Raw genomic sequence first — 11,802 nt, forward strand, 5'->3', positions numbered from 1 at the left:
TTGAACTTATTTTGGGTTTTCTCTGATCCCAACAGGGTCAAAAGTAACATACAGACTCAAATATTTACATACACCCTCACTAATATTTGGTAAAATGTGCTTTAGACTAGAAGGTGGGTTACAACTAACGTGAGGAGTGTATTTAAACACCTGACCACACCTATAAATAAAATTAACATCGATGTTAGCGACACTCCCTGTAGATTTAGATTTTATTCATTTTCATAGGTTCATATTATTATTTCTGTAGTATACATTTTTCTTTCCCCAGACTAGTTTTTTTTATTTAGTGGAAAGTGTTAGGAGTGCTAGGATAATTTCTACTCAGTTTGCAGGTGTAGCGCCTGCTCTTCGCCGTAGGGGGCGCTGTGTACGAATGCGTGCTGTAGTTATTTTTAGAGAAGAAGCAGAAGCCACAACAATAACACACAGGCATTTTCAGGGGCTGAAAGTCCTTTAAATGCGACCTTTTCAGCTCGGATTTTCTCGGCGTAACGTTTGCAAACGGTCCGTTTATGTGAAAAGACTCCAAAATAATTCCGCACGAAGGTGAATTCAGGCGCCATGTTGCGTGTTTCAGCGAATAAATAGCATGTCGTTAATGCGAGGCTAGCTGCGCCGTTAGCCTGCGTGCACCGAGCCCGGTTCTGCTGTCGCTTTTCCGTTTCATGTCACTACTGTCCGGTACCGCGTGCAGACATGGAGAGTTTGTACAAGCGGAAAATGTTCGCGTCCATGCGGAAAACCAAAGTAGCCGCATCGAAGAAGCGGCAGATCGGTCTGCCCGCCTCCATCCTGGACGACAGTGACGAAGGGTCCTTCTCGTCGTCCTCCTCCTCCGGATCACAGTCTGACTTCCAGAGCTCTCCTGAGGACGACAGCGAGCAGGAGGACCGGGACCGGAGCGAGTCCGGGGGGACCTCCAGCGACGACAGCCGCTCTGTCACCCGCAGGAAGCGCTCCTTCCTGGGAGGCGACGACAGCTCTTCGTCGTCCAGCCGCGGCGACGAGGATGAAGAGGACGACGATGACGACGACGATGAGGAGGATGACGACAGAAGTCACACGAAGAGGATGGTCCAGCCGAGGAAGAGGAGCCGGCTGCAGCGGCAGGACGAGTCGGACTCGGACCGCGCGGAGGAGAAGCGGAGAGAGGACGCGGAGAAGGCGAAGAGGAGGCAGAGACACAACAAGCTGCTGGCGCTGTCCCGGAGGATGAAGGCCCGCATCCCGAGCCGGAGGAGGAGCCGCGTGAAGCAGGTACACCTGAGCGCCTGCGTCATATACAGGAGCGCAGGTGCTTCTGCAGAAACACGGAAAGACGAGCAAAAAACAAACAGGGCTTCACCTCTGGGTAAAAGCGCAGGTATATGAGACAAAGCTGAAAGGATTCATGTAAGAGCGGTGTTGTGCCAAAACGTGACCGCCTGCCAAAAGCTAATTTCCAATGTTTCCGTGTGTTTTTTATGTGTAATATCTTTACGTATGTTGGTAAATAGACTTCGGTGAACAGGATTTATAAAGGGGTTATATATAAAATTTAAAAAATTACATATTTTTTTAAGTATCTTTATAACTCTGTGTTATTGTACTTACATTATAACCAATCCGGTCCTTTTTGTCCACTTAAAATATGTTTACAGATCTATTCTTATATTTGTTGCAATATCTGCTGTCCTCTTGGACAGATTACTCTTACAAAAGACATTTTTAATGTCAACGAGATTTTTTTTTAACTGGATAAATAAAGAATATATAAAAGTCACTGCCAAAAACTGATTGCAGCTTCTACCTTGTTACAGGAATGTTGTTAGTGTCTCAGGATGACTTGATATCATTCATTGAGGGATGCATTTGACATATATTTAACATATTATAGACCAGCAAGTTATTTATACGAGCAATCACTTTTTTGGCAAATACCGGAAAAAAATTAATTTTTTGCAGACGATCATTTTTTGGCACAAATGTATTCTCATCAAAGAAAAATGTGCTTTCAAAACTTGAACAGGAAAAATCTACACGTTAATCTGCAAGAGGGAATAAAAGTTTGCTAAAGCAGGCAAATTTACAGTAAACTACAAACATTTGCCAAAAAAAGAGAGAGAAAATATTTTTAAAAATGTGCAAATTTACAACACAACAAAAGGTAGATTCATGAAAAAAAAACCTTGGTTCATAAAAAAGCTAGAAAATGTATTTAAATTAAAGGACTGGCAAGTTTAAGAGGAAAAAATAACTTATGTGAAGTGTAAAAAAATGTACAAGATAAAGACTGCGAATGTGTTTCATTTCCAAATGTGTTTGAAAAAATTATTTATTGTTAATAATAATTAATAACAAATAAATGTTCATTATTAATTTTGTTAGATTTTAGAATAAAAAGCAAAAAGGCCAATTTATAAGAAAGAAATTACAAAATTTGTACAACAATTAGAAAATGTATTTACGTTAACAAAAACTGGCAAGTTTAATGAAAAAATTCACTTTTTTGGAGGCAAAAAAGGTAAATTTACAAGAGAAAACAAGCAGATTTATGAGAAAAAAAAGGGGTCAAAGTTCCAGGAGAAAATTAGCAAATTTATAATAACCTTAGAATGAATAAAAGTTGAGAAAGAAAATGCAAACAAGAAAAAGAAATATGCAAATTTACTGAAAAGAAAACTGAGAAGGTTGCAAGGAACACTAATTTATACTAATGGATTGGCTCATTTCCAATAGATTTCCAAGTTTATAAGAATATATTGCACTTCATAACCCAATAAAGCTTTATACCTCTGTGTGACGAGTAAAATGGGTTTTATTTAAATTGTTTAAGGGCACAGGAGACAAGGAAGAGTCTAAAAAAGCAGAGGATGAGGCAGATGGTGATGAAGATGGAGATGGAGGAGGTGAAGAAGAAGAGGACGGAAAGAAAGAAGTGTCAGGAGGAAAAGAGAAAGAGGAAGAAGAAGAGAAGGAGGAGGAGGAGGAGAAGTAAGCCTGAGAGAAATAATAGCATTTGAAAATGACGCAAAAGTGTTTATCTGTACAGGACTAATGGTTATATATGTTGTTGCTGTGACAACGAACACTTGTAACAAGCAACAAAAAGAAGAAAAGAGGAGGTGGACAGCGTCTCTAACCCCAGTGTGAGGTACTTTTTTGCTTCAGATTGAAAATATAAACATTTGCTGATCTGCTGAGCGCTCAGTTTTATTTACATGCTGCAGATGTTTCCATGTTAATCCGCCAACAGCTGGAGGCTCCAAGCACTGCTGACCTGTATGACGTCACAAGCAAAACCATATAATGGTTAAGTTGGATTCAACCAGGTGGCCTGCACTATCAGCGTGACTTACGATTAGAGCAACATCTTTATTATAATTTATTAGCTTTTTTTGGTTCGTTGTTGTAACACTAAAAGGTTTTATCTGGGAGTGGTAGTCACAGCTTTCCTGCAGCTGTCCATCTGAAACTCACAGCCCACCAGTGAAAGGAGCAAAAACAAGTCGCCAGCATTGAATTGTCTGTGGAAAAGTTTATTTTGGTTGTATTCAGGCCATTGAAAGAAAAAAAATGAAAGGGCCTAGTTACGTGATGTAAAATTCAGGAAAAAAAAGTTTTAAACTTAAAGTTTCAAATTTTCAGCTTCATGAAAAAAATACAACAAATTTACAATAAAAACACCAATAACACATAAGAAGTGTTATTAGAAAACAGCACTTATTTGCAATCAGACAACAAATTACAAGCTTATTTTCACTGAAATGAGTCCTGGAGTAATACACAGGCCACTACATGCAGCTGGTTGTGAGGTGTGTGCAACGCGTGATTTAAAAAAAACCCAAAAACGTACATATTCAATATAAACTTTGCTCGCATGAAATTAGCTTTTTTATAAGATATGATTTTTTTAAAAATTTTTTTCCTCTGAACTAAAAAAAATCAGCTTTTTTCTGGCCCACGTTTGGTCCTCTTGTCGCTCAGTTCTGGCATTTGGCAATCACCAGATGTGGCCCAGAAGTCATCAACACAGCTGGCACATGTATGGTGGACCTCGGCAGCCACTGAATCGGGCAGATGTGGGTTACACATCTGGGTTATATTTTGCATATTTGAACCAGCAGATGTTTTGCTACTTTAGCGTTAAAAAATACAAAACTGTGCTCATTTCCTGTTGTTTTAGTCAGAGCTCTGCTTGCAAGTCCAACAAATAGCCAGTAAGCGGTTCTCGAGTTCAGCTAGATGAAATTTGTGGCAGCAGATCAGCTGGTGAAGCTAAAACCAGAGCGAAAGCTTTCCTGGATGTGGAGCACAGAAGCTGCTTTCTTTCCTGCAAAAGGGAAGAGCCGCTTAGTGGGCGGGGCTTCCACATCACATCACTGAGTGTAATCGTTGCATTATGACTGCGTGTGATCTTTAAGACAGAAGCCGACTGCATCTCCCAGAAGGCACTGCTGTGAGTCTTTATTGAATTCTTGATGGCAGTGTTGTGAATATGCAAAAAACTCTGATTTCACGACCCCGGAGGATTCTGGGTATTGCAGTATTTAGAGACATTCAGTAACCGACAGCACTCTGACTCGTTTCTGTTGCACTTTCCTTCTTTTTCCTTCACTCTTTTTTTTTTTCCCTGAAGTTGAGTTTGATTGTTTGCCAATCTTTTCTAAGTAAGTGTGAAGGCCTCGCAGACCGATTGATTTTTTTTTTTCTTGTACAGCAGCTTTTTAATCTGTTGCTTTATTTTTGAAAAAATATTTACATATTTTGATAGTTTTGTCCATCTGTTCTCTCCAGCCGTCTCTGTTTCTGTTATTACATTGTCAGCTAAATACCTTTGAATGTTGAACCACACAAGATTTTTGAAGACTTCCTGCAAGTTCACTTTGCTGACATAATAATACGTTGTTGCTATCGTTATACTTACTTCCTGGTACACTTGCAGTATAGTGGTTGCCCATAATAAATCACAGAGAAAACCAAATTATTTGTCAGTAACTGCATTAAAAATGCCTGTATAGGTTCTCAGTTGTGCAGGTCATGGTAGTCTTGAGTGCTTAAAAATAAAGTAGTTGACAGTACTTGTCTTAGACAGGTGCCACCTTTTGGCCTCAGTGACGGTAATGACACACGCCATTTCTCATAATTTGAACTGGAAAAGCCTCCTGGATGAAAAATGAAATGGCTAAAGAAACGTAAAGAAGTCCTGTTGCCCTTTTTTTAGCCACTCAAGTCTGCATTAAAAAAAGCTCCAATTAGCCAAGGTGATGGTTGTGCATTTGTTATGAAGGTTGAAAAAATCGACAGATACTGAAACAGTTTTCTTGTATCAGACTCCAAAACATGTTTATTTCTGCTGTAAAATTGGACATTTAACATGAGAGTCTGGGGGAGATTGACTTGCTTTTGGAGCCTCAAGTGGACATTAGAGGAACTGCAGTTTTGGTATTTGAGCACTGGCTTCCTGGAGTTACCAGGGGTCATCACTTGGTATGTCATCATGAATGTTTAAGTTGGCACTCTGTTGTTGTTAGATTACCAGTGTTTAAAAGGCCCAAATATATGAGCTCGTTGTGATGTAAGAAGTCAATGAGGTTGTTCTTATGCTACTTTCTGGTACATCTGGAATTCTTTGATAAATCTCACATACATCCTCTGATGCAGAAATCGATTGGGCTTATCATCATGTTTGTGTGCAAAACTGCTAATTCTCAGTTTGGCAGAACTTACTGCATTTAAATCAGAAGTATTATGCGATATTCAGTGGCAGCTGTTTAAACCCAAACAACTTTCAAATGACCAAGACTGGTTGTGATGACATGTTGCCTGTGCCTCTCAGTGGTCACTTGTTGTTGTGTATTTACTATTTTAAGACTGCTACACTCAACTTTATGGTAGCTTTTTGCCATACAATTCAACACTAAGTAATTAGTAACATGTGCTTAGTCATAGTCATCAAACAGGCTTTTGGCGTCACCATATGATGGTAGGGGTGCATTATAAAAGTTGTGTAAAATACTTTTTTTTTTCCTTCCTTTTCTTACAATTTCTCTTAGAGCTGACAGTTGAAAAGTCATGACCTTTAATTTTTAGTTTCCTTGTTTAAAAAAGGCTTGTTTGGGCTTTTTGACAGATAGCACATGGTCCTCGTCCAGGATTTTAACCTGTAGTCCAACAGCTACTGGATCACTCCGGTGACCTGTTGATATGTTTGTGCATTGTTTAAAGAAACGTGACGACTGTGGCAGTGAATTTCATACAACTGACAGGAAGTATGGACAGAACTATCAAAATAAGATTCTAACTGTGTAAAATAAAGTAAAATTTCTTTGATGTTTGACTATGTTTGATCTGAAATTATGGACATTTCTCCATCAGTAAATTTTGTTTGCAAAAATCAAATGATCCCACCTGGTTAATTTTTTTTGGTGGGGGGTTCCTGTACATAGAAATGTGGGTGAATTATCCCAAAACTATTTTGTATTTTTCTATTTATTTCTTCCTTTGTAAAGTCTTCTAAAGGCCACAGGCATGTGCTAAAACAAAAAATGGACAAATGATGAGAAATTTCTCTTTCCATCCTTCTTCTTAAATCCTTGTTTCTCCTGTTTGTAAAGGTGCATTCATGTGCAGTCGTAATAATAGAAAAAACACATGATGTGTCTGAACCTCAGCAGCCTCCGTCAAAGTTGGTGAGAAACTCTGAATGTTTTTAAGTTGAGTTTCCAGCTGCTAAAGTTAAACCCACAGACTGTTTGAGAGCCTTGTGACTCTTGTTTCTTTCAAGATAAGGACTCAGTATGATATACAGTGTAGTGATAATACACACACACATTATAGGTACTTATCAGTGCTGTGTATTTACCTGTTTTCAGTGTATTCCTGGTCTTTTGTTGCTGTATAAAGCTCTTTAGACCAACTCACGGTGTTGAAAATACCTGTTTTAATAATAAAGTTTCTTCTTTTTTGACCAAGAGATTATGTGTTGAAAGTCTTTATTTATCTAACACATTATGCATGAATCTACAGGTCTGAGCTATGAAATAAAACATTACGTCTTATGGTAATTTCTCCAATAATAAATAAAAGAGGACAAATGCACTATCCTATATTTGTGAAATTCTTTTGTTACAGCAGTTAAAATAATAATGAAAAATTATAATACAAAATTGATATTTAATTTGGTAAAATGTACTTAAATTGTGCTTTTTTTTAAATATTTTATAGTCCTTCACATTTATTCTATACTGAACAGCAAATAATTGAAATTAGCACTTTGTGTCAGCTTCTTTTATTTCAAAATGTGCTAGTGAAATAAAAAGACTTGATTGATTAAAATTTTAAATTTAGTATTTAAGGCTCCTAAAAAAAAATAGAGTAAATATAATTTATATATATATATATATATATATATATATATATATATATATATAGAGAGAGAGAGAGAGAGAATGTTAATTTTTTAGGGTATGAGTCCTTTTCTGCCACTTTTCAGTTTGGGGTCCCACAGGGCTCAGTTTTAGGGCCTTTGCTTTTTGCATTATACTTACAGCCCTTGGGTACCATCCTTAGAAGGCATGGAATAGCCTTCCACTGCTATGCTGACGACTGTCAGATTTATTTGCCTCTGGAGCAGAAAGATGCCTCCTCCATTCAACCACTTTTGACATGTCTAGATGATATTAAAACTTGGATGGCCCAAAATTTTCTAAGACTCAATTCAAGCAAAACTGAGGTGATTGTGTTTGGTCCTAGTGGACCTTGTGACCCCTCCACTATTGATTTGGGACCCCTGGCAGAGTATTATAAACCTGTTGTCACTAACACTCAAATTAGGGCTACTGTCAAGTCCAGTTTTTATCACCTAAGGTGATTGGCAAAGCTAAGACCTATTTTATCTCGGCCGCATTTTGAAACAGTAATCCATGCTTTTATTTCATCTCGTTTGGATTACTGTAATGCACTGTATTTTGGAGTTAGTCAGTGTCTTCTCTCTCGACTGCAGCTGGTCCAAAAATGCTGCTGCACGACTTTTAACCAGAACCCGTAAGAGAGAGCATATAACTCCTATCCTGGCTTCACTCCATTGGCTGCCTGTTCATTTTAGAGTTCATTTTAAAATTTTAATGTTTGTTTTTAAATGTTTAAATGGTCTTGCTCCACTTTATCTCTCTGAGCTTCTTTGTGCTTATTCCCCTCCTAGGTCTCTCAGGTCAGCTGACAAGCTGCTCCTGGAGGTACCCAGGTTTAAGAGGAAGCTCAGAGGGAACAGGGCCTTCTCTATTGTTGCTCCAAACCTCTGGAACAATTTGCCTCAGCACATAAGAGAGGCTCTATCATTGTCCACCTTTAAAGCCCGTCTTAAAACTCACTTTCACTCCCTGGCTTATGACACAGTCTGACGCGGACTTTTTGTATGTTTTTAGTCTAATTAAATTTGCATTTTTTTAAATTGTTTTTTATTTTTTATTTTCTTACATATACTATTTCACTATTGTTATTTGTTATGTCATGTGTACAGCACTTTGTTTTCAGCTGAGAGTTGTTTTGAAAGTGCTATATAAATAAATTGCTTGCTTGCTTGTATATACACATATATATCTACATATATATATATATATGTAGATATATATATATAAATTTAGTATTTAAATTAAGGCTCATAAAAAATAGGGTATATATATATAGTTGATGTTCTTTATCAAATTTGTCTCCCCCTGGTGGACTTCCTGAGATATTATAGGAAGTAACGACAGAAAGCTCCACCAATTAGAGGCGGGGATGCCGGTCAGGTGACTAATTCTTCGCCGCCATCATTGTTAGTGGCAGTGAAGCTTGTGTGGAGGGTGACAAGAAGCACCAGCGGAGCTTCGTGGAGTTCTGGTCCGGCTGTGAGTGAGTGTTGTCCGGATATTCAGCCATGGTTCAGACGTGCTCAGCGTACGGCTGTAAGAACCGCTACCACAAAGACAAAGACATTTCATTCCACAAGTAAGTTAAGTGCCAATGTGTGTCTGTGTGTGTGTCAGCGAGCTGGGTAGCATTAGCAGTCCTGACATGGTGGTTGAGCAACGTCCACCAGCCTGCGTTCACTAATCTGCCTCATTAAAGATTAACTGCTCTTCCTCAACAGTACGAAACATGTGGAGTAGGACACGGAACATTTTACGTGTTTGCAGGTTTCATTGCTAAAATCCGGCTACATAAAAGTCAACAGATGCTATTTTTATTTGATGAAATCAAATGTTTTTATCAAGTCTAAAGTCACAAGTTTCTCTATAGTGGCTATACCGAGGCACACAAATTTAGATATTACTAGAACTTTACGGCTATTTCGCTTTTTTACAAGTCGAATTTATCAGCACGGAACACATTTACTTATAAAGTCTTGCAGTTATATTCTTAAATATGTTTGACTTTCCGTAAATAAGGGGAAATTTAACTGGAGTTTGGATTAATGTGTTTATGCTTACTGCCGGGAGTTAATGCGCATTTCTTTAGTCCCCAACTTAGTCTCAAAACAAGTAACACTCACGGTTAACGCTTCAGTTTTTTTTTGTTTTGTTTTGTTTTGTTTGTTCTGTTTTTTACCAAAGACATAAAGTGTACTTCATAAGCAACTTAAACTAATTAATTACATTAAAACTGATAACAGAAAATAATTCCCAAATCATACAGAAGCGTTTTGACGTTTCTGTGTATTATTATCACTTGTTTGCCAGGTTTCCTCTGGCCCGTCCAGATATCTGCTGTAAATGGGTGGCCGCGATGAGGAGAAACAACTTCAAGCCAACAAAGTACAGCAACATCTGCTCCCAGCACTTCACCGAAGACTCCTTCAAGAGGGAGTGCAACAACCGTGTGCTGAAGGAGAGCGCTGTGCCGTCGCTGTTCACCTTCAACCTCAGCATCAAGGTGACCTGACTAAGGCAGGCAGGGCTTTTTTTTCCAGGAGTCTCCCAAGAGTTTCCAGTCACATTTTCTTTATTTCAAGATAAGAGCACAGATCTGAGAGACAGTTCAAATTAAGCAGATAGTTTAAGTAAGCTAGATAAGTAGATCAGGTTAACTTCAGCTTCAGTTAGGTAGCAATTAGTTAACTCGTGTTTTTCTCTCTAGCAGTCAGAGTCCCTGGAGGATCCCTTCCCCTCTGAGAACCTCTTCCCGCTTTCTCTGCCTCTGACCTCTGAACCAGCAGAGGAGGAGGAGCCTGAGAGCAACCCGCTCGACACCTGCAGCGACACGATGACAATGACCACAACGACGACGGCGGTCTCCTGCGACCACAACTACACGGTAGAGGACTCGGCACAGCAGAAGAGGCGCATCGAGCTGCTGGAGGAGCAGGTGGAACATCTGAGGAAGAAGCTGAAGACGGCGCAGCAGAAGTGTCGGCGGCAGGAGAGGCAGCTCAAGAGGCTGAAGACCGCCCGGGAGGCGGCACCCAGGATGGCCCGTCAGTCGGCGCCGGAGCCGGGCTTCAGTGAGGGATATGTGATTTTGCCGAAACACATCTACCACAGTTTGAAAGGCATCGAGTGAGGCGGAGTGGAGAAGTTTCATCTGCTGCTGAACTGAAGGACACAAATATTCACATATCTTTCTATTTTTCTTTTTGTTTTCTAGAGCTCGGGCTGCACTTAAATGACTTCTTAAAGCTTTAGGTTTCGGTTTGGTTTCAAGAGCCAACAGCTCTTCATACTTGATGCACACAGACTGATGGTTCTTGTCACTGTGAGGAAAACAAAGCACAGTTATGCCCCCCCCCCCTCCCAAAAAGAAAGAAAACTGTTGAACTATTCCTTTAAAGAGTGCTTTTTATGCTTTTTATGTTCTGTCACATATACAAGGTGTTACCACATAAGCTGAGGTGAGATCGTCATCTCTGGATTTTCTTGACCGATTTCGTTGTGCCCTGCAAGAGCAAACAACAGCTTCTGTTTTACACTGTGCTGAATTTCTCTAGGAGGATCATCCCAGTGAGGAGAGCTGGGTCTGCAGCCACAACTGAGCAGTTTTCATCTGAAGAGCCCACGGTGTCGAAGCTCAAACGCGAGAGCCGAGGCCATTATGAACCATGATGTTCGGAGGCATCTGAGGTAGATCGTTAGGAGAATCGATCTGAGCCTTTAGGTTTTGAGTTTTGCAAATTAAAGAGGAAAAAAAACTGGTAAACCTGAGAAGAAATAACAAATTTATAAGAGAAAGAAATGGTAAATTTATGAGAGGAAAAAAATTAACAAATTCATCAGGAAAAAACACTTTTTTTCTACTCTTTGATCTGTATGATGTCATAGAGAGATGATATCTTGATATGGTCATGTTGGGCACAGAAGCAATACCCAGCTAATCAGAAAGAAAGACGGCTCAAAGTCGGAGAGGCTAAAACGCCTAATTTCAGACAGAGGATGAACTGAAAACCCGGTATCAAAAAAAGAGATTATTTTGAACTGTGACTCATGCAAAGCTGCTCTGAGAGTTTATGAATTAAAAACACGATGCTGGAAATGTGCTGGATAGATCCCCATTAAACATTCTGCTGTTTAATATGGAAATAAAATTTGACAGTATGAAATGAACTCACTTGAGCTTCTCTGCTTTTGTTTTCAGAGTTTTGTTTTTTACTTAAAGGCTGATTGAAGTACATTTGCTGCAAAAGCTTTACATTTTTCAGTGTTTCTTGAGATGCAAAAACACTGCTTGTTACTGCTGATGTGCAGTAAACTGAAGCCATATGAGCAGCTTCTTTGGCTCTTTGTGCTTCCTTCACTGAGGAGGTCATGTGACTGGTTTTGCATGAAATTAGCAGAAGTGAAGCTC

General features: G+C 39.2%; 2 protein-coding genes across 3 annotated transcripts; both read left to right on the top strand.

Moving 5' to 3' along the window:
• Positions 1-215: 215 nt before the first annotated feature.
• On the top strand, positions 216-6,955 carry ccdc82 (coiled-coil domain containing 82). Its single transcript, XM_063463217.1, has 2 exons — positions 216-1,260; positions 2,819-6,955. The coding sequence occupies exons 1-2, from the start codon at positions 700-702 to the stop codon at positions 2,978-2,980; spliced, it is 723 nt and encodes a 240-aa protein (XP_063319287.1). The 5' UTR covers positions 216-699; the 3' UTR covers positions 2,981-6,955.
• Positions 6,956-8,803: 1,848 nt separating this feature from the next.
• On the top strand, positions 8,804-11,561 carry thap1 (THAP domain containing, apoptosis associated protein 1). Of its 2 annotated transcripts, none has more exons than XM_063464072.1 (3): positions 8,804-8,973; positions 9,705-9,897; positions 10,102-11,561. In XM_063464072.1, exons 1-3 carry the CDS (start codon positions 8,903-8,905, stop codon positions 10,522-10,524), a joined length of 687 nt encoding a protein of 228 aa, XP_063320142.1. In that variant the 5' UTR covers positions 8,804-8,902; the 3' UTR covers positions 10,525-11,561. The 2 variants fall into 2 exon arrangements, with proteins under 2 accessions (XP_063320142.1, XP_063320143.1); XM_063464073.1 differs by having other exon boundaries at positions 10,105-11,561.
• The last annotated feature ends 241 nt before the right edge of the window (positions 11,562-11,802 follow it).

This window comes from Pelmatolapia mariae, linkage group LG20 (assembly GCF_036321145.2).
Source record: "Pelmatolapia mariae isolate MD_Pm_ZW linkage group LG20, Pm_UMD_F_2, whole genome shotgun sequence".
In the NCBI taxonomy this organism is placed as follows: domain Eukaryota; kingdom Metazoa; phylum Chordata; class Actinopteri; order Cichliformes; family Cichlidae; genus Pelmatolapia; species Pelmatolapia mariae.

Excerpts from the sequence above, each read along its gene's own strand:
- ccdc82 (XM_063463217.1), top strand. The coding sequence starts at position 700 with ATGGAGAGTTTGTACAAGCGGAAAATGTTCGCGTCCATGCGGAAAACC. Across the intron at positions 1,261-2,818 it reads GGAGGAGCCGCGTGAAGCAG|GGCACAGGAGACAAGGAAGA; the intron begins GTACACCTGAGC and ends AAATTGTTTAAG.
- thap1 (XM_063464072.1), top strand. The coding sequence starts at position 8,903 with ATGGTTCAGACGTGCTCAGCGTACGGCTGTAAGAACCGCTACCACAAA. Across the intron at positions 8,974-9,704 it reads AAAGACATTTCATTCCACAA|GTTTCCTCTGGCCCGTCCAG; the intron begins GTAAGTTAAGTG and ends CTTGTTTGCCAG. Across the intron at positions 9,898-10,101 it reads CCTTCAACCTCAGCATCAAG|CAGTCAGAGTCCCTGGAGGA; the intron begins GTGACCTGACTA and ends TTTTCTCTCTAG.